Source organism: Podarcis filfolensis (genome assembly GCF_964270895.1).
Source record: "Podarcis filfolensis genome assembly, chromosome: 3".
Lineage (NCBI taxonomy): Eukaryota > Metazoa > Chordata > Lepidosauria > Squamata > Lacertidae > Podarcis > Podarcis filfolensis.
Window position 1 is genome coordinate 39,152,600 of NC_139606.1, and position 27,079 is coordinate 39,179,678.

Below are 27,079 nucleotides of genomic sequence, written 5' to 3' on the forward strand. Positions count from 1 at the left end.
GTAAAAAACAAAACCATGAACAGATGCATGCCGCCCTCTCTGCCAGCAACAGCCTGCCGCTCGGTGAGCGAGAAGACCTCTTCACGAGCGCACTTTCAGCGTCGTATTTTGAATAAAAGGCCGGCGGCGAACGGCGCGCTCCCTTCGAAAGAGCCTCCCACCGCGACTCCTGCCGGTCGATCCTTCCAGTCCAGTTGCAGGCGCGCATGCGGGAAGCGCCCCGATCCTTGCGCAGCGGGTGGAGCCGGCCGTCTCGATGTCACGGGGCAAGATGGCGGCGCCCTTGCGTGGCGCGGAGTAGTCGGTGCGCGTCCCGCGCTCCTTCCCGCCGCCGCGCCGACCTGAAGGAGCTTCGGCGGGTCTTTCTGTCCGGCCTCGGGATGTTGCCGCTCAGGCGCGTCTGGCGCCGCCTCGCCGCTCCCCCGGACCCCGGGACGTGGCTGCGGTGCGCGAGGGGCGAGGTGACCTTGGCGGCCGCCGGCCCCTCCAGCGTTTCCAAGTACGACGTCGTCGTGATCGGCGGTGGCCACGCCGGCACTGAAGCGGCGGCGGCGGCGGCGAGGGTGGGAGCCCGCACCCTGCTCGTCACGCACAAGGTGGACACCATAGGTAAGCAGGGAGCTGGTTTGACTTCTCAGTGGGAGCCGGCAGGTGTGGGTGCACAGGACGCCCGCCGAGGGATGCAGGTTGCCAAAGTTTCTGCCAGGGCAGGTAGCACAGTGGACCTCAGCAGGGTTCCTTCCCCTAACACTTGGAAAGCATGATGGTGGAGCTCGCAGGACATGCAGGGCTAGCAAGTACGTTCTCATTATCTCTCCATAATATGTTACTTACATGGGGAGAAAAACGCTAGAGCAACGACAAACCTAGACAGCATCTTCAAAAGCAGAGACATCACCTTGCCAACAAAGATCTGTATAGTTAAAGCTATGGTTTTCACAGTAGCGATGTATGGAAGTGAGAGCTGGACCATAAAGAAGGCTGATCGCCAAAGAATTGATGCTTTTGAATTATGGTGCTGGAGGAGACTCTTGAGAGTCCCATGAACTGCAAGAAGATCAAACGTATCCATTCTTAAGGAAATCAGCCCTGCGTGCTCACTGGAAGGACAGATCGTGAAGCTGAGGCTCCAATACTTTGGCCACTTCACGAGAAGGGAAGACTACCTGGAAAAGACCCTGATGTAGGGAAAGATGGAGGGCACAAGGAGAAGAGGATGACAGAGGATGAGATGGTTGGACAGTGTTCTCGAAGCTACCAGCATGAGTTTGACCAAACTGCGGGAGGCAGTGGAAGACAGGAGTGCCTGGCGTGCTCTGGTCCATGGGGTCACGAAGAGTTGGACACGACTAAACAACAACAAAGGGTTTGTTTATCAGGAGACATGAACTTTTCCCAACACCTGACATGGCAACATCACCTTTAATCCATTTGCTAAATGTTTATTTTATGAATGGAGCTACCAGAGAAACATAACAGCAGCAGTGTTGTTGGTTGATAAGATAATAATAAATGACAGTATACTTATTTCATTTTTTGCAAAATGAAGTTGCTTCCCGTTTTTGGACATCCATATGTGATTGGATCTGTAGAACAGATTAATAAAAACAAATGCATTTTTAAAACAAATACAAAACCCTGACATTTTGATGTATATTGCATCTAGGATTGCTAGAATTAGAGAATTAAAAATAAGCAGAAGTAAGGCATCTTGGTTTTCTCTTACAATTTTGGGCATGGGTCGGATGGTCTGGGAATCGCCATGTGGATCGGCGTGGGATCCTGATCGTTCGGGCTGCGCCATTTCCCCCCTCCACACACACACCGTGGCACCGCCTCCCCCCTCCCTCCTCCTGGCTTCTCCCGCCCTGCCTAGAGGAGGAAGGGGACCGGGCTTTGTTGAGCCGTGGTTGGCTGAGCGCCATTTTAAGCAGTCTCTCTGTGGAGACAGCCCTTTCGTGCTGCTCATCGTTCCGCCGCCAGCCCCTGCCGCTCGCAGGGCACAGGTAAGCAGTCACTGGGGCTCGTCCAGTGCTGTGGAGAAGGGAGGGGAGAGTCGTGGGGGGTAGATCCCCCCCCAAAAAAATATAGTCCAGCCCCCCACAAGGTCTGAGGGACAGTGGACTGACCCCCTGCGGAAAAGGTTTGCTGACCCCTGATTTTGGGTCTAGAGGGGTACAGTACTGCCATGAATTCTACTCATATTGATCCAGAGCAGATTCCAATGTATAGTTAGTAGAGTAAAAACTTAAACATATTGCAGGATTCCCCAAAAATAGACCAGAGGCAATTAATATTTTATCTAGCAGAGCTTTACTGCTACTGAAGGCAAATGAGCATAATGGTCACAAATCCAATACATTCAGAAATGGCACTGTCCATAGAAAATCCAGTTGTGACACTTAATTTAACCGCCAATAATTTCTAATAAGACTAAAACCTTAACACTAAGCATACTATACAGTCATACCTCAGGTTGAAGTAGTTTCGGGTTGAGCATTTTCAGGTTGTGCTCCACGGTGACCCGGAAGTAACGGAGCGCGTTACTTCCAGGTTTCGCCGCATGCACAGACACTCAAAATGACGTCATGCGCATGCGCGGAAGTCCCGAGACACAGGTTGCATTCACTTCAGGATGCGAACGGGGCTCCGGAATGGATCCCATTCGCATCCAGAGGTACCACTGTATAGAGAACACCACACCAGAAGGAAAGAGAGATAGAAAGTGAAACTTAGGCTCCTTCTGGCCTATTGTTATAGTCAGCATGACCTTGAGTGAAAGAGGAACCCTCTGCCTCTTGCTAGGCAGAATAGAAACTTGCATGTCAGCTAGAAACTTCCAGCTTGCATCAGCTTGTATTACACAGAGAAGCTTCCGGAAACCTCATGGGTCAATTAGAATGGGAAAGATCTTTACACATCAAATCAGTATTTTCTTCACCAAAAAATGCACCCTGACAAGTAGCTTGCCATTCATGTCAATTTGGAGCATAGGAAATGGGGTCGGGCTAAAAGCTGTTGGTTGTTTGCTTGTAGTTAGATGCCTTTCATTTGTTATGCTGTCCAGGGCAAATGTCATGTAACCCTTCCTTTGGTGGAATTGGAAAAGGACATCTGGTCAGGGAAGTGGACGCACTGGACGGGCTCTGCGCACGAATCTGTGATCAGTCGGGAGTGCATTACAAAGTGCTAAATAAATGCAAGGGACCAGCCGTCTGGGGTCTCCGAGCCCAGATTGACAGAGAGCTCTATAAAGAGAACATGCAGGTGAGAATGTGGATAGGAAGAGAGGAGAGGAAGGCTTCTGAGGCAACCCTATGCATGCTTACCTATGGAACTCAGTGGGGTTTATTCAAGTATACATGTTTATGAGTGCACTGTCAGTTTGATGAAGGTAAGCATGTGAATGGGTGTGTGTGTCAGATATAATAAAATGTACATTTCATTTACCATTAATATTGGGGAAATGACCAAAATGTTTCCTAATCAGAGCATGGAATCTTGATTGACATTTGGTGGTGGTGGTGAGGGCGTTATCCAGTAATTTGGTTTGTTTTTAAAATGCTCAAGTTACCTCTCACTCAACAAATTCCCAAAATGATTTACAAAACATTTAAATCCGAAAGTCTGATTGGAAAAGGCAACTTATTTCTGTCATGCTTAAATAACCTGGAATGTAAACTTAACTGGGCGGGGGGAATGGCTCCTTATTCCAACAAACAAGTGTCATTGGATATACAGCAATGGAGACTCAAACGTAATTGTAATGGTTCTAGGGGTTGCTCGTGCGTAAGTTGTTGCCACTCCTGGCTAGGTTACCTGGGTGAACCCTTTCTGTCTGGACAGCCTCTCGCCGTGCCTGTCTCAATCGCTGGCAGAATCCGTCAGTGGGCGTTTCTTGAACTTCTTCCAGCAAAGAAGTTCTTTGATGCCAAGTCTCCTCCTACTCTCCCTGCACGGAAGTCTTCTGCGCAGGGAGGGTGTGGGCAGCGGAGGACCCGTGCTCTCCCCGCTGGTCTCCGGCGAGGAGTCCTGGAGCCCCCTCGCCGATTCCCCCTTCTGCCCCCCTTCTCCACTGGTGCTACGCTGATTTCCTTCCCCAGCAGATGGGCTGCCTCTCTCCCTACTGGGACCCTCTCTGGCATCCCTCTGGAGCCTTCCTTCCACCTCCGGCTCCGATGGCAGTTCCCTGACAGTAATATTGGGAAACTTAGAAGAAAATCCCTGCAAAACATAATCTACAATTGCATTTTACACCAGAGTTGTATTTAAAAAAACATGACTGTAAAATTATGGAGTGGATCCAGAAAAACATTGACAGGAGGTGAATTTCCTGCCTCACCTTCTTTCAGAAACTGCACCAGCCACCCTGAAGTGGGGTGAATGATTTGGGTGGGAAGGGCAGGTACGGATTCCCAGCAGGTGCCTCCAAATAAGGGTCTCCTGACTCTTAGGAAAGGCTTTTCAGAGGGCTACTGTGGGAGGAGAGGAAAGGGAGAAAGTTTCCTTCTGCCTTCCCCTTTCTGCTGGCTTTTCTCTACAACCAAGCCAATGTCTGTTTTTAAAATGTAAAACACCGTGTTAATTCAGCATTCTCTGAATGAGACATTCTGTACTCACATAACAAGCACTTGAGTGGGACAACTTTGAAAAGTGCTGTATGAGAACATAAATGCTTGTGCAGTTTCAGTTCTTCTCTTTTTGGTAAAATCTCGTGAGGGAGGAAAAGGAGGTGCCCAGATCAGACTTCCATCCTTGATTTGGCAATGGTGGACTATATATGGCTTTTAGCCTTTTTAGTCTTCATTATTTGTGTTATTAGATATAATTCTCAAGCTGACTGTGGCTATTTAATGCATTTATTGTTTTCAAAAACTTAAACTTAATAATGCTAAAAACTAATTTAATAAACCAAAATATTTACTGCGACTATGGAAGACATTGGCTATGCCTTCTTTTACTTCAGGCAGGAAAGGGCCTCACTCTTGAATAGGGTTGGTCTGTCAAAGCTGTGGGTCTGGGGTCTTTATTTGACCCACAACCCTATTTTCCCTCCAAACAGTTCCCACCTGCCCCACAGCTGATATCATAGGTGGGGCAGGGAATGACAGAGCTGCGAAGGAGCAATCGGAAACCTTTAAGTGCACTCCCAGCTGTTCCTTAGCAAGCGAGGCTTGCAGTAAACTGGGGGAACCTAGGAACTCAGTAGCGCAGCCATGTTACTGGAGGTTCTCGCCTTTGCTTATGAGTCCTTAAAAGATCATGTGTGTGTGTAAATTCCTTTAACAGGGTTTTTTTCCCCTAGTAGAAAGAAATTCTCCAAACCCCACTTCTGACAGTTTGTGAAGCTTCTGTGGAAGATCTTCTACTGACAGACCCAGAATCGGATCATCCAGGCAAATGTTGCGTCAGTGGAGTCGTGTTGGGTCAGTATTCCGGCAAGCTGCATCCTGAAGCAGCAGTCTTCATCCATTTGTGTAGGGTCTGCTTTCCATGACAGCAGCTTGCAAAAACCACTTCCAGGTAAAAGGAGGAGGGAGACCTCACCTCTGCAGAGAACTCAAGTGGCACAAGAACCCAGTAGTTTTTTCTAGATGCTGCCTTGAAAAGCAGATCGGTTGGGAAATTAGCTAAGTTATTTACCTCATTTTTTAAGCCCATGCAATGTGAGCCAGGGAATCTAACCCATCATTATTTCCAAAGAGTTGATTTATAACTGATCTTAATCTAGTCCTTAATGAACTAATAGCCACATTTGCAACTGTCACTTGCAATGCATATTGAATGGCCATTTTTGAACTTGTAAAAACATCAGGGCTTGGTGTTAAAAGCTGGCTGGATACTTAGGGTGTTTGATTGTAGCTTCACCGTCTCAGAATAGCTGTATGAAACTACCCTGACACAGAAAATAGGATTTCCTAGTTCTAGTTACAGTAAATAAAGAACCGTGTAGGTCTGCCGTAGTTGAAACAAAATAAAAAAATCCTTCCAGTAGCACCTTAGAGACCAACTAAGTTTGTTATTGGTATGAGTTTTCGTGTGCATGTATCTGAAGAAGTGTGCATGCACATGAAAGCTCATACCAATAACAAACTTAGTTGGTCTCTAAGGTGCTACTGGAAGGATTTCCTAGGTTACAGATAGGCAGACTGGGCTACTGGGAATCCTGTAACGAAAACCTCTGACTCAGTAGGTTATCTAGCCTTTTCTAGGTCACTGTCATTCCACTGCAGAAAGTTATGCTGTTCTGGACTATGTAGTTTAGTTAGTATGAGGCACTTAGATGTTTACAGTTCAGAAAACAACAGATAGAATAAGTAGGATGATCATGAGAGACTTGATTTTATACAGAGGATAAGCACATATCTCTCTCATTCTCTGTAATATGTGTGAAACTGAAGGATAAGCAGCTGTCTTTAAGTGGCAGCAACATAAACTTAGGGTTTTATGTAATATCAAACTGCAAAAAAAAAAAAATGTTTTCTGTCGTTGAATAAGACTGTGCTGAACTTCAAACTTCCTTGTGTCCTGGTGGGAAAAGATACTCACTCTTTCCAAAATAGATTTTATCTTAAACAAATGCATGTTTCCATCGGGAGGAGTATAGAAAGAGGATGACGTCCTTCAGTTTGTTTAACGAAAGGAGCTTTAACAACTTTTCTATGCTCCTCCCGATGGAAATATGCAGAAGGGGACATATATACCCCTGCTTTAAGTCGTTTACAAACTGTCTTCTCTTGTATATTATTTACTACAAAGCTTGATGACTAAGCTCTTTAGCGATGAAACGTCAGATTACCAGAACGACGTCCAAGCACTGAACCACTAGTATATCACAAGTGGACTGTTTATTACTGCGTTTGCAATTGTTCAAGATAATATCTATTTTGGAAAGAGAAGAAATGAGCACTGAACTACTGATGCATTACAAGTGAGCTCTTTTATTTACTGAATTTACTATTGTTTAAGATAAAACCTCTTTGGGAAAGAAGCTACTTCTAATTAGGGCAGCAGCAGGTATTCTAAACTCCGCTCTGTTTCACTCCATGTTTTCCCCTCAGAAGACGGAAGGAGAGTGCATGCTGGGAGTGTTGTTCTAACCACGGGAACATTTCTGAGGGGCATGATCCTAATTGGACTGGAAATGTATCCTGCCGGGCGGATGGGAGACCAGCCCTCCGTCGGCCTTGCTCAGACTCTGGAGAAACTTGGATTTACCATAGGAAGGTTAAAAACTGGAACTCCACCCCGACTAGTGAAAGACTCCATTGACTTCAGTGTCCTCGAGAGGCATCCCGCGGACAGCTCTCCTGTGCCGTTCAGCTTCCTTAGTGAATCTGTGTGGATTAAGGTGCGAAGGAGTCCTGAGGAAGTAATCAGCCGTTGAAGTTTATGACCAGGAGTCTCTGTTTCTCTTCCTTAAAGTGATATGTATTACTCTGGCAGTGCTGTGGTTTTCAGCATGCAGGAGGATTTCTTTGAAATGGCTGTGTCAGAAATTATCCCCAGTTACACAGATGGGGGTGCTCTCCTAAATCATCAACATATTTGTCTATTCCTGTTAAAAGCTGCTGACAGTAATGCAAGGAGTTGATGGAAATCCTCCCTTAAATACTGGCACATTCCGGTGACGATGTATACCGTCAAAATTGACAAGTTTTATTCCCGAAATATCAGCCCTCATACATACGTAGAAGAACTGAGGGTAATTTTTAACCATCACACACTGCTTCACCAGCGATCTTTGTCCCTGAAATATCTGCCCTGTCATTTTTGCAGGTCACTATTTTCTTCTTCAGTGGACTTCTTATATTGGTCAAAAAGTTTCAAAATAATTTTTTTTAGTTATATACTGCTTTTCATTTTTAGATTTATAAATCTCAAAGCAGTTTGCAATATGCAGAAAACCATCAGAAACAGTTAGCACATCCTCATGGACTTACAGTTTGAGCTACTACAGCTGCTGGAGCCAAAAAAAGTGTCAGCAGTCAGGAAATTATTCAGGAAATTACAGTGGTACCTCGAGTTAAGAACTTAATTCATTCTGGAGGTCTGTTCTTAACCTGAAACTGTTCTTAACCTGAGGTACCACTTTAGCTAATGGGGCCGCCGCACAATTTCTGTTCTCATCCTGAAGCAAAGTTCTTAACCTGAGGTACTATTTCTGGGTTAGCAGAGTCTGTAACCTGAAGCGTCTGTAACCCGAGGTACCATTGTATTACTGAAATACAGTGTGAACCATTTTAGAATCATCACTGCCCTTTTAAAGGAGTCCATTCATAAATTGAGAGCAGTGGTACGGCTTACTTGAGGGCTCAAAGGTCCAAAGGATAAGTCGCTATCTAATAGGATAGCTCTAGGTTGGTGTGGAGATCTCGGTCACTGGACTTCACAAAAGGCTTTCTGTGTGACCTTTGATAAATCATTAAGCCTTCTGATCTCAAGCTTGCTTGCTTAGAAGTAAAATTGCTTTGATTTCTTCCCAGGAGATACATTCTAGATTGGGGCCTACTCGTGCTTCCATTTCTCCAATAGTATTAAGGAGAAATTAGGGGCCATATTCAACTAATTTGTTGCACTAGCAGAAGCCAGCACAAGGATACCTGCTAGTACAACAAGATTCCCCTCCCCACTCCTCTTCCCACTACACCCTCACCAAATCTGCTCCAGAGAGTCAGAAGAACCCCAAAAACAGCATGGAGGGCAGGAAATGGTTCCATCACCACAGGAATATCTGCTTGCCTAATGGAATGATCTTCTTAGTGCTTCGTTGAGTGTAACCCAATGATTGGTATAGTTTCCTGGGAAAGGTTAAGGCTGCAGTGCTTGGGTATGCTCAGGTGGTATGACGATAATGGCTGAGTGCGGGCTGAAGTGATCTCTCTCAAGATGACTGTGAAAACAGTTTGGCATGCTTCAAAGCTACCCTGATTTGCTCACTGAACGCAAGTGATTCTGTTTCAGCCAGAAGATCAGCTGTCATGTTACCTGACACACACAAACCCCAAAGTGGAGAAAATCATCCATGAGAACCTTCACCTGAACAACCACGTTAGAGAGACAACAAGAGGACCCCGGTAAATCCCTGTTTATATTATTTTATGTACAGTGCTCTCGGTGTACATAGCGTGAAAAGAAAGAAGGGGGGAAAGTCTGAACCCTGATGGGAAGAAAAGGGATGGGGATGATAGCTGCAAGACCGATAGGCAAGAATATTGCAAATGCAGTTGCACATGTTTAGGCTTAGAGTTCGTTTAATTCAGGGGTGGAGACATTTTGCCTTCCAGATGTTGCTCAACTACATGTAGTTCAGCAACATCTGGAAGGCCAAAGGTTCCCCACACCTGCTTTTGTGGGTGAGGAGTACAGCAATAAGGAAACCTATCCAGTCTCTTGAAATTTCATGTTTGGGCTCTTCTCCGTGTCAGCATCCTAACATGGCCTGCTGTTGCTCCTGTTTCTAGGTACTGTCCCTCACTAGAGTCGAAAGTTCTGCGTTTTCCAAATCGCGCACATCAGGTCTGGCTTGAGCCTGAGGGTCTGGATTCCAACGTCATCTACCCGCAGGGAATATCTCTGACGTTGCCATCTGAGATCCAGGAGGAGCTCATCACCCATATTAAGGGCTTGGAAAAAGCAAAAATGGTACAGCCAGGTGAGAGGTGGGAAGGAAGTCCAGTTGGATGGAGCTATATAGGCAGCATATCATGTGGGAGTGTGTGTGGATGCCGAGGTTTGTCTGCCTCATGTCAAGTGGGATGTTACTTGATTGCCCACCAGCACATGGCTGTGCATGTCTTCTGATCACCAGACGTATGGTTTTGTAAGCCTTTATCTTACAGAAAGGTTTGAAACAATGCAGCATGCATCCTTTCCCCCTGCTGCCTGTAGCCATGTTGCTCTGTTGTAGGGTGTGGTTGCTGGAATCAATAAACCTTTTATCACCTATATCTGTCCTAATAGGCTATGGAGTGCAATATGACTTTCTAGACCCACGTCAGCTGACCGCCTCCCTTGAGTCTCGCCTCGTCCAGCGGCTCTTCTTTGCAGGGCAGATAAATGGCACCACAGGCTACGAAGAGGCTGCAGCTCAGGTGAGGAGAACCTGCAGGGAAGTGGGCCGTGGCTGTGAAATGCTTTCTGCAGTATCAAACGTGATGATATAACTAGCAGCTTGCAGTCACAGGTCTTTTGACCCTGCCTTCTTCCAACTCAGACGTTCTGGACTACAACTCACATCAGCTTCAGCCTGCATGACCCTACAGGAAGGAGCTGGTGGGAATTCTGATCCAAAACATTGGAAGGCACCAGGTTGTGGAATGCCGATTTCAAGAGCATTTGTTCAGAACATGTGTCTGTACACATGTCTGAAACTTACTTTTTTATGTCCAGGGAATGAGCCCTTGCCAATTGGCTTCTGCCGATTTTATTCTGCTAAGACACCTTTTAGCATGCCATTGGATAACTGGGATACATGGTGGGAAAGTCACATGTGGTATCTACGGCTTAAGCAGTCTCCTTATCGTAGACACAGAGCTACTGAACAGATCAAGCAGACCAAGCTTCTGGTGTCTAGTATATATAGTGGTTTCCTCTGTGATCTATAATCTCTTTGCTCTCTGGCAGGGTGTGGTTGCTGGAATCAATGCCAGTCTGCGGGTCACTGGGAAACCTCCATTTATTGTCAGCCGCACAGAGGGGTACATTGGGGTTCTGATTGACGATCTCACTACTCTGGGCACCAGTGAGCCGTACCGCATGTTCACCAGCCGAGTGGAGTTTCGGATGTCTCTGAGGCCAGATAACGCTGACAGCAGACTCACCTTCCGAGGTAGTCAATTCCTCCAGAGGCCTTTTTTTAAAAAAAACCACACAATTGCACACAGTTTTCCTAATTCCTCAGCACCTTTTTGGTCTCTTTAAGGCTATAATGAAGCTGGCTGTGTGTCTCAAAAGCGGTATGAGCAAGCATCTCAGATGAAAGCAGTGTTAGATGAAGGACTTGAAATGCTGAAATCTATTCAGTTCAGCAATGCAAAATGGGCCAAGCTCATACCAGAGATTGCAATAAGTGCCGGTCGTAGCTCTCCTTGCAGGTATGAGTCTCTCTCTTATTCCCTCCCCCAATGTTTTTGTTTTAGAGAAGCACAGATTCATACAGAAACTTCATATACCTCACATCTACCCGCTCTCTCTATCCTTTTTAATTGTCTGTACTCATAGAGTTTCTTGTGATGGTGTTTGTGTGGGGGAGAATGTACAAAGCTGTCAAGAGTGTTTCTGTGGAAAGGTGAAGCGATTTCATTGCTTTCTTTTGTCTTGCCTCACCAGTGACTCGGTGAGATTTGTGGGATTTTATAATGCAAAAGGCTGGACTGGATGAATCCCAAACCAGAATTAAGATTGCCAGAAGAAATATCAGCAACCTCAGATATGCAGGTGACACAACTTTGATGGCAGAAAGTGAGGAGGAATTAAAGAACCTCTTAATGAGGGTGAAAGAGGAGAATGCAAAATATGGTCTGAAGCTCAATATCAAAAAAACAAAGATCATGGCCACTGGTCCCATCACCTCCTGGCAAATAGAAGGGGAAGAAATGGAGGCAATGAGAGATTTTACTTTCTTGGGCTCCATGATCACTGCAGATGGTGACAGCAGTCATGAAATTAAAAGACGCCTGCTTCTTGGGATAAAAGCAATGACAAACCTAGACAGCATCTTAAAAAGCAGAGACATCACCTTACCGGCAAAAGTCCGTATAGTTAAAGCTATGGTTTCCCCAGTAGTGATGGATGGAAGTGAGAGCTGGCCCATAAAGAAGGCTGATCGCCGAAGAATTGATGCTTTTGAATTATGGTGCTGGAGGAGACTCTTGAGAGTCCCATGGACTGCAAGAAGATCAAACCTATCCATTCTGAAGGAAATCAGCCCTGAGTGCTCACTGGAAGGACAGATCGTGAAGCTGAGGCTCCAATACTTTAGCCACCTCATGAGAAGAGAAGACTCCCTGGAAAAGACCCTGATGTTGGGAAAGATGGAGGGCACAAGGAGAAGGGGACGACAGAGGACGAGATGGTTGGACAGTGTTCTCAAAGCTTCTAAAATGAGTTTGATGAAACTGCGGGAGGCAGTGGAAGACAGGAGTGCCTGGTGTGCTCTGGTCCATGGGGTCACGAAGAGTCAGACATGATTAAGCAACAACAACATCGTCATAATGGCCTGTAGAAACAAACTCCTAGAGCTAGGCCATATTTTCAGTTTCAAATCCTAATGTAAAACTGTTAACCTGGTACCCCACCACTATTACCACATAAAATCAAGGGGGAATTCAAAATTTATTTCTGTGGAAAAAAGGAAAGCAGTCCTAGAAAATCTGAGGCTTTTTGCTTTTATCTTTGAATTAAGTAACCCCCTTAACCATATTCTAATTGGTACCTCACATAAGCAGAGTTCAGGTTTCACAGCATGATTTGTGATAGGGAGCAAGGGTCTGGCTAAAATGGCCTGGGATTTGTTGCCCACATAAAACAAACACACTGGCAAACCTGTGGATTCAGAAAAGTTTGTTTTAGCAGCTTCAGAAAACAATATTGCACAAGTAAATAGGTATAGGACTGCAGTCTTAATTAGCCCCCGAACCAGCTTCCTTAAGCCTAATTTTGTTGCAGTTGCAAAAGCATTGGGCCTTAAAAAAAACTGATTGAGAAGAAATTCTATGTGCCCTTGAGCTGAAATGCTGTTTCTTCCATTACATAACCTACCTTATCATTTATTTCAATGTATTATACAGGGCCATTTTTTTAATGCTGTCCCCATATTATTGTGTATAGTTTCTTTCCAAGTTTTTGTGATCTTCATTGTTGGCTTTTAGGTTTCTTAAGTTGAATCAGCCATTTTTTTGTGTGTGCATTAATGATCCCTAATACAATGTGTTTAAGGCTTCCTGGATAGTGATACCATATTTTGAGCAAACCTGAGGTCTTGTAAACTTCCTTGAAGTTCCATGGGAATGGGTACTAGCTTAGACTTACTTGTTTTAGATCCCACCTTTCTATAACGAGAGCACTCAACGCATCTTGCACATAATTTCACAGGAATTGTTTTTGCTTTGTTTTGGTTTTTTTGCTTAGTGCCCTGGACATCCTTCAGTATCAGGGGGCCAATATGGAGATTTTGTCACGAGCTGTCCCAGGGCCTCTGAAAAAGTTTGCTGAATGGAGACAACTGGCAGAAAGGCTGAAAATAGAAGGTATGGAAGACTAGCAAGCCCTCAATAAAACTCTCATCAGTACCAGCCAGCATGGACAGTGATGGGAGTTGTAGTCCAGCAACAGATGGAGGGCCCCCATTTCTGTCCTAACTTGACACACTTGTGCTCAGTAGATCTTGCTTCTTTGGGAACTAACTCAGAACATAAATTCCCTCGAGTCCAAGAACACAATTAGGCTTTATGTTCTTATTCAGATAGCTTGTGGCCCTGTTTTCCTTCTCTCCCATGGTGCAGGAGTACCGTATTTTTCGCCCCATAGGACGCACCGGCCCATAGGACGCATCAAGTTTTTTTGGGGGGAAATAAAGGGAAAAAAAATTATTTCCCCCCCAGGCGCTTGTGGTGCCGGCAGCGGGGAGAAGCGCTCTTCTCCCCGCAGCCCGCCTTCAGACCAGGTCCGGGGACAGCGGGGAGACGCGCTGCGCCTCCCCGCTGTCCTCGGAGCTTGCGGGGCAGGCAACGGGGAGAAGCGCTCTTCTCCCTGCCGCCTGCCCTCAGCCCAGGTCCGGGGACAGCAGGGAGACGCGCTGCGCCTCCCCACTGTCCCCGGAGCTTGCGGGGCTGGCGGCGGGGTCTCCCCGTCAGCCTCCAAACCACTTCGGGAGACAGCGGGATGGCGGCGTTCCGCCTCCCTCTGTCCCCCGACCTTGTGGGGCTGGCGCTGGGGCTCTCCCCTCTCACTCTGCAGGCTGCAGCGAAAGCCTGCATTCGCCCTATAGGACGCACACACATTTCCCCTTCATTTTTGGAGGGGAAAAAGTGCGTCCTATAGAGCGAAAAATACGGTAAATCTGATATAATCTGCTCTGTTTAGGTTGCAAACCTAAGCATCTTTACTAGGGAGTAAGTCCCATTCAACACAGTGGAACCAGCATTCGAAATTTGCCAGGTGCATTTTGCTAATGTCTATCGGCCACTTGTGATCAAGTGAATATGCCCGGGTGCCAGGATAGCACCTGATGTCTCTACCATCTGGAGGTGCATGCCTGGGGACCCTTGGATTTTTTTCGCACACTAGGAACACATCCTGTACAATTCTAGCCATTATATTTTATCTGTATAATCAGAATCAATTTCAGGAACCGAAATATATATTGTTCTGTTCGTTCTCTTTGTTCTTCTCACAAGCTGTTTATGAATGGCATGTGTCCGTTCAGAGGTTGGAAATAGAGGAAGTGCGTCAGGATGAGGCTCTTCAGCTGCCAGAAGATCTGGATTACTTTGCCATCGATGCATCACTCTCTCAGGAAGTGCGAGAGAAGCTGGACTCCCACCGTCCCCAGACGGTAAGGTGCTGGTAGAGGGAGTTTGCTGAATGCAGGAGTAGGGATCCTGTGGCTTTCCAGATGCTGCCAGACTCCCAACTCCTACCAGCACTAGCCATTGTGACCCGGAATTGTAGTCAAGCAACCCAGCATTAATGTGTAGGGGGTTAGCTATTAAAATGTACCTTGAAAGCATTAGTCATTTCCAAAGGCAGAAAATTGAGTAAGCAGGGGCTTCGCTAGGTTAACAGCTCTGCCTTTAGAGTGAATCTTCAACTTTGTTAGCTGTTAAGAGACTACATAGAAAGTGCTAAGAGAATTCCAGTTCTAAGTTGGGAAATAAAATGGGGGGGGGGGGAGTGGGGGGGCATTTCACAAGATTTCACCACTGTGTTCCTGGCCTTATTAAAAATTTGAAAATTAAAACATCAAGGGAGATTTAGAAAAAACACTTAACTTGGTGGGCCTTTTTATTCTTTATTCTTAAAGCCCATTTCTGTGCAAATATATAGATTATGTATAATAATTTATAATCTATAAATATGTATACTTAGCATAGACATGCTGATAATAGGGACGCGGGTGGCACTGTGGGTAAAACCTCAGCGCCTAGGACTTGCCAATCGCTTGGTCAGCGGTTCGAATCCCCGCAGCGGGGTGCGCTCCCGTCGTTCGGTCCCAGCGTCTGCCAACCTAGCAGTTCGAAAGCACCCCCGGGTGCAAGTAGATAAATAGGGACCGCTTACCAGCGGGAAGGTAAACGGCGTTCCGTGTGCTGCGCTGGCTCGCCAGATGCAGCTTGTCACACTGGCCACGTGACCCGGAAGTGTCTGCGGACAGCGCTGGCTCCCGGCCTATAGAGTGAGATGAGCGCACAACCCTAGAGTCTGTCAAGACTGGCCCGTATGGGCAGGGGTACCTTTACCTTTTACCTTTATGCTGATAATATGGTAAAGTTTGCCTGCCATTTTGATTTCACCTGTTTTGTTGTTCTCTTATCAGAATGCTTCAGACTAGCTTATGTGTCTTTTTCCAGTTTGAACATGTAAGGCAGTCTCCCCCCACACACACCAAAAAAGTCATAAAATGTATTCCTTTGTGAACACCAACAAAAAATGGCTACCATTGTATGCATAGGAGGGGGTGTGGCATAATGGGTAAGACACATTCTTGAGTCAAATGTGGCCAGAACTTCTGCAAACCTTTCTGCACCAACACCATGGGGATAGTAATACTGACAGGCTTTGTAATCATTTAAGTAATTTAAGCAGTCAAATAAATGCAAACAAAATGTTATTTTAGACATGTGCACAAATGCTGAACCATAGCTGTGAACTGTATGTTGTTATAATGCTGATGACAATGGAATATAATCTATCAAGAGCTTCCACTGCCATTAAAAAACAAACTAGCAGTGCTCATTTTTAATGGTGGCTAGAAAGTTAAAACTCCCACTTCCAGAACAGGAAGGGTATAAGAGAGGGAGTTATGTTGCACAAATGGAAATAATTGCATTGGCAGTAGGACCAATGGCAGTTGGAGTTTGCTCATTAACATGACTCTGTTTATAGAATGATCAACAGTCTTCAGTGATGTCCTGTTGATCCCGAGTGGTAAGATATGCAGGGAATACTTTGTGTGTATTTAAATCACTTCAATGAAACACACATGAAGGGGAGGCGGGAACTGTGGTGTTACAATTCTTAAAATAGGCAATCTCACCTTCCTTGTTACTGTTTCTAGATTGGCGCCGTCAGCCGCATTCCTGGAGTTACACCTGCTGCTGTTCTAAATCTACTTAGGTTTGTGAAGAACCATCACAAAAGAGCAGAGCAAACAAGTGAGAGATGTAGGATTGCTACCCCCATCCCTGATGTCAACCTGCTGGGACAAAGAAAGCTCCAAGCTACTGATATGTGAACAGTGCTTACTGAGCAAAACCCATTGAACTGTTTGTGTTCCTGCAGCCTGTGGTTATCCGGTCATTCACATACCATGTATGTAATTGCTATCCAATAAATAGACAAGAGCTACCAGAGTGATGTCATCTTACACACAAAGGATGATCCAGTGAATAATTAGTCCAAAAAGCTGAAAAACTTCCAGAACACCGCAAAGGCACCACTAGCCAGAAAAAGTGGCAATGTCAGATCAGGTGTTGAAGAAAACTTTTAACAAAAGACTAGAGAAATCTGTTTCCTGCTTGCAATTTCTCGTCACTTCCTTTTCTGCTGCCTTTGCTGCCACCTATAGTACTGAAAAAAATCTCATCTTAGTGCATATATTCCTCTTAAGCAAGGGAAAGATGTTAACAGGCTTCCTTTACTTGAAAGTAGTTGAAACACTTGCAGGTATGTTTTTATTTAAGCTTATGCTCAAATCCAAATTTGTTTTCAGACATAAAATGTATCAGTAGGTTAGAATCAGGACCTTGTTCTCAATAAGGCTCTGTTAGGTGTTGCTATGGTGGGAATATAGTCTTTACCTGCTGTTTATGGAGTGGAAGAACACACTTACACCCAGAATAGATGGAGCACTGAACTGAGGTCTATGGTTTATAAATCCAGTCAATACAGCTGGGAATTATTTCTGAGTCAACCCAACTAGAGGCTTGCGCTCTCAAGATTTAGGCAGTGCGCAGTACAAGTATAGGGGTTTGATGCTTGGGAGTCTACAAGTTCAAAAAGCACATGATGCCTGGAACCAGTCCCCTGACAAGGTAGTGGGCTGTTTACCCAGCCTTGGGAAGGTGGTGAGAGGGCTCTGGGACACCCAAGAGTTATGAAAGACAGCTACTGGAAATTAGTAGACCACATTGGGACACAGGTGACGTTGTGGGTTAAACAAGCCTAGGGCTTGCAGATCAGCAGGTCGGTACCAGTTCCTGCCAACCTTGCAGCTCGAAAGTACGCCAAAAAAGTGCAAGTAGATAAATAGGTTACGCTCTGGAGGGAAGGTAAACAGCGTTTCCGTGCGCTGCTCTGGTTCACCAGAAGCGGCTTAGTCATGCTGGCCACATGACCCGGAAGCTGTATGCCGGCTCCCTCAGCCAGTAAAGCGAGATGAGCGCCGCAACCCCCGAGTCGTCTGCAACTGGACCTAATAGTAAGGGGTCCCTTTACCTTAGACCACGTTAACTATGCTATATACTTCGATACAACTAACACAAACACGTCTGTGCTACACAGAAAAGCTATCCTACCTAGAAAAAAGAGCCATAGAGGTAAAGTAATTCTAGACTCAAATTTATTGAAGATAAAAACTAAAAGTCCAAGTGTTTGCTTACAAAATTTAGTTTTTTCATTAACCCAACATAAGTAAACTATCACATATGCATTGGAAAGCAAACTAACCTATTGGAAGTGAATTGTCAGACATGTATCAAAATGTCCACGTTGCTATGCGTTGGGTTTAATAATAAAGGCAGTGTTTAGCATTGGCAGCTATTAGCTCTAAGACACAGAATACACAGAACCACCATGGTCATTTTGCAATGGCAAAACTAGCCCTCTACATCAAAGTGTAATGATGGCCAGTTTAAGCACTTTAGAATCAAATTTACTCTCAGCCTTGAGTCTCTTGCAACCTCTGTCCGAATGCCTTTACTATCTTTATCCAGTTGTCCTATAGGAGCATATTGCTTTAGCACACATAGTAGCTGCCTGACTACAATGTGCAATTTAGGATCCTTATTTGTTAAGTGTTCCTATTCCATATAAGACCCATTTTAGGCAAAACTATAAATTGCAAAGAAAGGTAACTGGAGAGATAGCACCCATTAACTCTTATCTGCTTATTTAAGGCAAAATTCATGTGCATCAGTCCTTAAAAATGCCAACTCCAACGCCCATTAACAAGGTACCACGCTGCTTTTTCAAGCTTAAATTTTCAGCTGCTAGGGCAAAGGGGTTTTGAGGCTGGAAAGGGAAAAACCCAATAGACCACTTTGCATGAACATCCAGGGAATTTTCCTGCAGGCCAGAGTTTGTAACTTCAAGAGCCGAAAGCCTTAATGACATTTTGCCATTATTATTTTCAATACCCACGACTCATTAAAATCTTTTAAAGTTACACTTGGTAAAATATCATTTGGTCAGACTCTAGATGAAATGAATAAGGGCAATGATCCAGTTAGTTCAACTTAAAGGTCCAGTTGATTTCAATAGGCATAAAGCACATGGCACAACTTCTACACCTTGAATTCAGTTTTATAAATGTCTTAACTTTTGTTAGAATGCACCCTAAAATTGCTGGTAGAATTTTAAATCTGGAGTATTTGTGATAGCTACCAAAAGCAGGACCCAAATATCCATTACTCCAATCCATCAGAGCTGAAGCTAAGAGAATATGAAGTTTAACTACAGAAAAGCAAGGCCATTTAATTTGGATGCCACACCCCATGCCTCAAATTTACTGGAGGTGGAAAAACTAAGAACAAGTTATTTGTATAACAAGGACTACTTTTAATAATAGAATTTGATCACCTTCGATGCTGTCAAGTCAACCAACATAAGCTATAGTATAGTGTAATATTTACCACTGTGTCCAGTGTTCCTCAGAAAACAGGACAACTCAAACTAAAGCTATCTGAAGCTAGAACTGCTAGTTGAACACTTTTTAAATGTCCAATTTTGGCCCCTTTGTAGCAAGGCTCTCAATCATACTCGTTTGGCACAGCACCTAGAATCTGGTTGTTGGTGTTGATCTATGCTGTGTACTGGAAGCTGGTTTTACACAAGGAATCACAAAGGGGTGGAGAGCATGCTGTTTTCACACGAATTATTAATTCATGATCTATTTTTGGAAAAGGTTTACCAATTTCATGATCTTAAATGACTAGCCTGAGGATCAAGTAAAAATCTAGCCTCTCATTTCATAGCCTACTACAATTCTTAAGTTAGCAGCAAAATACTATTGAGAAAACCTTAGTGACTTCAGTCATGTTAATCCATAACATTCCAATTTACATTACAAATATTCTACCAGAAGCAAAGCTTCCAACTTGTGTGGTAAGGTAAGAACGCAAAGCTTTAATCAAACCAGCAACAGTTAAAAGTAGTCACTGAAACTTCAAAGCTTAACACTAACATCTTGGAACAGAAGAAACCAGCTACCAACTATGTGTGCTTTGCTTAAATAAGAAAATGACAGATTTCAAACATGTAATCCTAAAAATTTAGTAGGATTAAGCATGCCAAAACACTGCAGAAAATTTAGCTACTCAACTCCTTGATCCCAGCTCAATTCTGGGTGAATATTGGCAAAGATAAGAAGTTCAGAAGGCTTTTTCCACCCTAGCCTTTTGTGTGTTGCAATGTTTTAAAATATTAACATACCAGTATCAAGGATAAAGTAATTCCTTTTTACCTTTGAACTTTGCAATAGGCCCAAGTCTATTACCAAGTATCCAAAGTGTAACTATTAGCCCCAAAGAACACAGAGACTTTGCATTAAACTTTGTTTTAATGGTCTCAAAATTTGTGACAGATTTTGGTCAAGTTGTTTCCATTTAAAAAAGGTTACTGATTTTAAAAACTAATAACTTAAGAACTGCCACGAAACAAATGGTCCACAAACATTCCTTTCCTTCTGAAGCTTTTACGATGCATTGTAATCATTAACCAGTCTTTTACTATTAAACTTAAATGGCCAATTGAGACAAACAGTTCTGAGACCATGCTTCCACCACTGATTAAGACTGGGGTGGCAGATGTACAGAATTTTCATTTAGCCTTCTGAGCTTTCTGGGCAGACTTTGTGACCTTGCCAGCACCAGCTGCTTTCTTGTCGACAGCCTTGATGACACCAACAGCAACGGTCTGTCTCATATCACGCACAGCAAAGCGACCTAGGTGTGAAGAAGAGAGTTAACAACCAAGAAACCTTCAAAGAAAGACACTACATCCTATGGGCAATTATAAAATGAAAACACAGTAACAGCTACTCCAAAACTAACCCTGCCCTGATAAACAAGTTAGGACTAAAATGCCTACTTACCCAGAGGAGGATAGTCAGAGAAGCTCTCCACACACATGGGCTTCCCTGGAATCATGTCAACGATGGCAGCATCTCCAGATTTCAGGAATTTGGGACCATCTTCCAGCTTCTTACCAGACCGACGATCAATCTTCTCCTTCAGCTCAGCAAACTTGCAGGCAATATGAGCAGTGTGGCAATCCAGCACAGGGGCATAGCCAGCACTAATTTGGCCAGGATGATTCAAAATGATAACCTATGGAATAGTTCAAAGAAGAGAAATCTACATCTAGCTGCATACAGCAAGTTTAACTCCCATCTAGCTGTATGTAAGCTGAAATTGACCAAATTAAGAATTGCTAAATACCTGTGCTGTGAACCCAGCAGCTTCCATTGGTGGATCATTTTTGCTGTCGCCAGCAACATTACCACGACGGACATCTTTAACAGACACGTTCTTTACGTTGAAGCCAACATTGTCACCAGGCAGAGCTTCACTCAGAGCTTCATGGTGCATCTCCACAGATTTTACTTCAGTTGTAACATTAACTGGGGCAAATGTTACAACCATGCCTGGTTTCAGGATACCAGTTTCCACACGACCAACTGGAACGGTACCAATCCCTTAAGGAAAGAAATATAAAGTTTACAATCATGGCATTACACGCATACTTGACCTACAGAGAAAGAAACAGGAATGGAGCAGTGCCATGTGTGGGTGAGGTCAAATGGATGAGATGGCACAGCTATGTACAGAAATGAAAAAACTTCTAGTGCCATTTACATTTTTGAAATGCAAGTTCAATTAAATTATCTAATATGAAAGCTTTACTTTGTAGGCACTAGTCCCTCCGATAACACAATATAAAATTTTTATAGTACATACCACCAATTTTGTAGACATCCTGAAGTGGCAGACGCAGTGGCTTGTCAGTTGGACGAGTTGGTGGCAAGATAGAATCCAGAGCTTCCAGCAGTGTAGTTCCGCTAGCATTGCCATCCTTACGGGTCACTTTCCATCCCTTAAACCAGGGCATCTGCAGAAAGGGAGGAAATGCAACATGTTACTTTTCTGCGAAAGCTCTATAAGCAAATTTTAGTTACTTTCTGGTGATAACTGAATATAAAGTTTTCTGACAAGAATATTGCACAAGTTTTGAACTTTATCATGTAGATTTTGTTAAATGTGTTGCCAGCCAGATGGGCCAGGTATAAATAATTTTTTATTATTATTATCACCATCATTTCCTCATTGCTGCAGAAATCAGATGAGCAACTATTAAAACCTTACATTTATTGCTCTTTTCAAATTCCAAAATTATTTGAATTGCAGTCTCACAATTCTTGATGAGCATTATTACTTACATTAGAGCTGGGCTCCAACATGTTGTCTCCATTCCAGCCAGAAATTGGCACAAAAGCCACTGTATCAGGATTGTAACCAATTTTCTTGATGTATGTGCTGACTTCTTTGACAATTTCCTCGTATCTCTTCTGGCTGTAAGGTGGCTCGGTGGAATCCATTTTGTTAACACCAACGATGAGCTGTTTTACACCCAGTGTATATGCCAGAAGGGCATGCTCACGGGTCTGCCCGTTCTTGGAGATACCTGCTTCAAATTCACCAACACCAGCCGCAACAATCAGGACAGCACAGTCGGCCTTTGGGAAAAATATGTAATAATTTATTTATACTGTTTCAATCATCATACAGTACTTAGTTTTTACTATAGCCAAAATGTTAAAACTGTTTGCTCACCTGGGAGGTACCAGTAATCATGTTTTTGATGAAGTCTCTGTGTCCAGGGGCATCAATGATAGTGACGTAGTATTTGCTTGTTTCAAACTTCCAGAGAGAAATATCAATGGTGATACCACGTTCACGTTCTGCCTTCAGCTTGTCCAACACCCAGGCATACTTGAAGGAGCCCTTACCCATCTATTTAAAGGGGGAGAAAAATGGCATGAATGTCTCTTGCACCAGACATACAGTAATGAACACACTAACTGAATCTGTTTCTAAAGATAGCACACTTCAACGCTCTGAAATATAATATACAAGCTATGTTTAGCAAATTGCACTTGGCAAAAGCGGTGAAAGATTCCACACCTACTTTGCTTACTTAACCCACTGACACGCTAATCCGCCATTACCTAACATACGCAATATGAACTGTTCAAACTTTTATCACCTAGTTTCTTCTGCATGAATTTCATAGAATTTAGTTCTATGGAAACAGTTGTTTCAACACAAACTAGGAATAAGACACAAGCTGCCCACACCTCAAAGGAATCAACTTCACAGGATCCTTCCAATGTAGCAAACACTACATAAATTCAAAAGTTAATGTCAGCTTTACAGCGGAAAAAAATGTATCTCGTAAAGCTGTATTTCTGCACCCACTTAAAATTGAAAACTGACAATTGTTTCCAGGGACAAACGCACCTCAGCAGCTTCCTTCTCAAACTTCTCAATGGTCCTCTTATCAATTCCACCACATTTGTAAATCAGGTGACCAGTGGTGGTGGACTTGCCAGAGTCGACGTGTCCGATGACAACGATGTTGATGTGGGTCTTTTCCTTTCCCATTTTGGAATGTTAGTAGATGGTTCTCTTGCTCTTCAGATAAAGCACCTTGGAGGTGTGGAGGGAAAGAGGAATGTAAAAAACCACCACTAGCTTTTATAAAAAGAAATTGCAGTTAAAGCAGAACCCCCTAGTGGAGAGGAGCGTTAACAACACGAGTAGAAGACGCCATGCGGGCTGGCCGTCCAAGGCCGGTTATCTGCTCTCTTTGATTGAAGGGATCGAGGCCGAAACTAGGCCCAAGCCAGCTCCACCCACCGCGGGAGGGCGCGTGAGAAGGGGACGGCGACCACGACGAGGCTAACTTGGGCTAGAATTCCCCTCATAAACTGTTCTCAAGACCCTACTGCGTCGTGGCCATTACAGGATATAAGGAAAGAAGGAGGTTTTTTTAGGCGGGGGAGAGAAGGGCGGCTCCCGCTCCTTTGTGTCGTAAGCCAAGCGAGCACGAGCCCGGGTTGGGTCGGGGAGGGGGATGAGTAAGGAAGAGCGAAGCGTGCCGAAGGTTCGCGTATTGGGGGGGGGCGGCGGGAGGGGGGTGTCCGGTGAGGAGCGGTAGTTGAGCCACTCGTTGGCTGGCACGCGCGCCCCGCCCGCCCTCCATTTTGTGACGGCAGCAGCGGCGGCGGCCATTTTTTCCCCTCTTCCTTCTAAGCGGAAAGCGGGGGAAAGGGCCGAGAAATGGGGCCTCTTGTAGGTAACAAGAGAAGAGGATGGGCCGTCGTGTGTCACGGGGCCAGAACTAAAGCAAGAGTACAGTGGAAGAGGCCGCTATGGGAAAGCGGGGCTGTTTTTTAAAGACAATCATGGGGGCACACCTGCCACGACCGCAGCCGGCGCCCCCATCCCGCCCCACCGAGGATGCCGCGTTTCTCCCCGAAGGGAACACGACACGTGTCTTCGGAACCCTCCCTCCTTCCTTCATTGGCACACTGAGGAGAACGGATGCTCCTCTCGGACTCCCCTCCCCCACCCCACACGAGACACACAATCCCCCCCATTCCGCACACACCGGGGCATTGTTATTTTTTGAGGGGGGCGGACTCAGGGGTGGAGGAACCCATTTGGGTCGCGGCCAAGGCAACTGGGCATGCGCATGCACACTTCCCCACCATCGCCCGCCCCCCGGCTTCAAACCGCCGCTGTCCCTCTCTCCCTCGGCCCCCCTACCAGTCGCCAGGAACGGCTCTTGGCCGTGCGAGGACCACGTGGGCTTCCCTCAGTCCCCGCCCCCCTCCCAGGCCTGGGCCTATGAACGCGGCCCGCCCGAAAGCCAGCTTACCTCTGAAGCAGCGGCAAACCCGTAGCGAAAAAGGCAGAAGCCGAGAGCGGCGCCCTTTATATAGTTTGAGCCGGGAGGGCGGCGGCCTGAGAGACACGTCACGGCTCCCAGCGTTCCATTCGCTGCTTCTCGGCTCCCCCGCCCTTCGCCCTCCCGCCCCGCACGCCTCCCCTCGAGAGCTGCGTCTAGGGAGAGGGGCAAAACACCCTCTCTTTCACGGAAACGTAACTTTCTATTGAATCGTCCCTCTCCCCTCTCGAAGTCGCATTTCGTGTGCGGAGGGCGTTGAGAGTTTGGAGACACGCCCTCTTCCCTCCTGCAATGCCAGAGTTGGGTTGAGCGGGTCAGTCCAGCTTTCATCAGTCCCAGCCCATCCCCCCCCCATAGTGCCTGGCTGGAGGGAGCGCCCATCCCCCGGCCGTATCCTCCTTTCACACATGCACGCCGCCGAGTCCTCCCTAGTTTCTGTCCCCACACTTCCCACCCGTCTTCCCACCTCGGCGCTTCCCTTTAATTCACTCTTGGGAGCATGTCTCACCGAAAAGCACATTTTTGTTTCACTTCAGTCCTTCCCTTCCTGTTCCTCACACCGTAAGTCACCGTAGCTATGCACCCGAAGCATGCATGCATCCTTCGCCCGCTCTTTACGTTATACTCATTCATACATCTCTCCGTACCACGCCACGCAAAAAACCCCCACGCTCTCTTATCTAGACGCAGTAGATTTTGCCCCTTCCCCTCCGCAGTGCCTTACCTGCGAAATAAGCAATATTTCTCCTCGATTTCTTCTGAAGTTTCATTTGCGTTTAAAGCTACTGTTAACCACAACACCTAAGAGCTTCAATTTATTTTTAGGAATGTTATTCATGCACATTGTAAAATTTGAATACAAAGAGCATCAGCGAGGCTTGGAAACACAAGAGCATTCCCTGCCTTTTCATTGTTTATAACTGCCTTTTACATTTATTTCATAAACGACAGAAACATATTGCCATATTTCAAACAATGAAAATCCGGACAGTTGTTGAGCTTTGTATGCCAACCCTAAATTTGAAGAAATGATACAGCCCTGCCATGAAAACACCGATTGTCACCAATCCAGCTAAAGTTAGTTATGCTTAAATCTCAAATGTTTAAGAGCATAATAAGAGGCTGTGGGATCAAGCCAGTGGCCCATCTAGTGCAGCATCCTGTCATCACAGTGGCCAACCACATGCCTGTAGGAAACCCACAAGCAGGATTCGAGCCCAAGAGCACTTCCCATGCTTTCCAGCAACTGTATAGAAGCATTACTGCCTCCAACCGTGCAAGCAGAGCACAACCTTCATGACTAGTAGCTGTAGGCTGAAGTTACATGTGATTAATGTGCCCCGTTAAGTTTAGTTGCACTTCAGTGTACAATGGTTATAATCTTATCTGCTCTTATTTGGGAACAAGCCCTGGTGAATTCAGTGGAATTTACTTCCCAGTAAAATACACACAGGACTTCTCTAGACTGAGCATAACTTGGAAGTAAGCTAACCATGGACTTGTGCAAACTGCAAAGTAGAATTCAGCAGGGTCTTTTGCTGTCTTAGTTTTAATTCTATGCCATTGGCAGCATCTGCAACAGAGGTAGTCGCTATTCCTTTCTTAAAGATCCTTCTGAGAACCTATTAAATGGCAAAAAGTATAAACTGAAAAAACTTTTGTCCTTTCACTAGCCACTTGTTTTTGACATGTGACAAATAAATCACAGACAAACTACTTTTCAGATAGTGATTTGAAATAGCTCCAGGCACACTGGGGTGGTGGTGGGAGAAATCCAAAAGATTTGCATTCACAGACAGAGTGGTATCGGGGCTCATTCACTGTGAGCTGCTTCACTGATGTAAGTATAAACAAAGTGGTCAGTCAGTTTGCTAATTCCTCCTTAAGGAAACCATAATCCATAAATTGTTTAATGTTCTCCAAAGCATTAAAATGCTCCTTCAATCCTGAGCATGTTTACTCAGAAGTAAGTTCCACTCTATGGAATGTGTGTTGAACTTTATTTTCCTCCCACTGATCTCAGGCTACAATCCTACCTAAACACACCTACTTTAGCCCCATTTAAAACAGTCCTATTAAAAAAAACAATGGGCTTCCAATGCATGCATTACGGATTATGCTATGTATGGAATTTATTTCTTGGTGAACCTATTGAGAATAAGGCTGCAAGTCACATTGGGCTCAAGTACTTGGAGACTTCACTATTTTGTTTACTTTAGAGGTGACCTTCTTTAGGTTTCTCAGAGGACAACTAATCATTACTGAGTAAAAGAGGCATGCACTAATTACAGACCCACAGTAGATAAAATTCACAGTTCCCCAGATTCTCACAAAATCTTTCCCACATTGCATACCTGGAATGGGGGTGCTGAAGATTCCTTTTGGACTTGTAGGCCTTCTGATTGCAGCAGGAAAGTTAACTAGGCTAGACAGGGATCCGCAATGGCATGAAGGAAAGCAGCTGCTTAAACAAATACAAGGAACTTGCTCACAAGGATTTTTGTATTTGGCAATAACAGCTCAGGTAAAATCTAGGCATAATCTTAGTGAATACTGAAGGCTGAAATCCTAACCCCATTTACCTGGGAGTAGATTCTGTTCAACATTTTTTTAGTCAGCCTGCGCTGGCCTTCAATTTTGAAATCCCCCTCCCCCAAAGTACCCCCTC

The 27,079-nt window shown here is 45.0% G+C and overlaps 2 protein-coding genes across 3 annotated transcripts; one reads left to right on the plus strand and one right to left on the minus strand.

Annotated features, from left to right (window-relative positions):
• The first annotated feature begins 251 nt into the window (after positions 1–251).
• On the plus strand, positions 252–16,569 carry MTO1 (mitochondrial tRNA translation optimization 1). Its single transcript, XM_083608135.1, has 12 exons — positions 252–609; positions 3,068–3,267; positions 5,309–5,426; positions 7,062–7,351; positions 8,965–9,077; positions 9,465–9,655; positions 9,964–10,094; positions 10,627–10,831; positions 10,925–11,096; positions 13,132–13,250; positions 14,400–14,557; positions 16,280–16,569. Exons 1-12 carry the CDS (start codon positions 381–383, stop codon positions 16,454–16,456), a joined length of 2,103 nt encoding a protein of 700 aa, XP_083464261.1. The 5' UTR covers positions 252–380; the 3' UTR covers positions 16,457–16,569.
• A 3,411-nt stretch (positions 16,570–19,980) lies between these two features.
• On the minus strand, positions 19,981–24,753 carry EEF1A1 (eukaryotic translation elongation factor 1 alpha 1). 2 transcript variants are annotated; one of them, XM_083608147.1, is made up of 8 exons: positions 24,382–24,753; positions 22,959–23,147; positions 22,272–22,451; positions 21,878–22,174; positions 21,399–21,549; positions 20,880–21,136; positions 20,534–20,768; positions 19,981–20,384 (listed from the first exon to the last, which is right to left on the minus strand). In XM_083608147.1, the coding sequence occupies exons 2-8, from the start codon at positions 23,100–23,102 to the stop codon at positions 20,260–20,262; spliced, it is 1,389 nt and encodes a 462-aa protein (XP_083464273.1). In that variant the 5' UTR covers positions 23,103–23,147; positions 24,382–24,753; the 3' UTR covers positions 19,981–20,259. The 2 variants fall into 2 exon arrangements, with proteins under 2 accessions (XP_083464273.1, XP_083464274.1); XM_083608148.1 differs by lacking the exon at positions 24,382–24,753 and adding an exon at positions 23,405–23,648.
• Between the last annotated feature and the right edge of the window lie 2,326 nt (positions 24,754–27,079).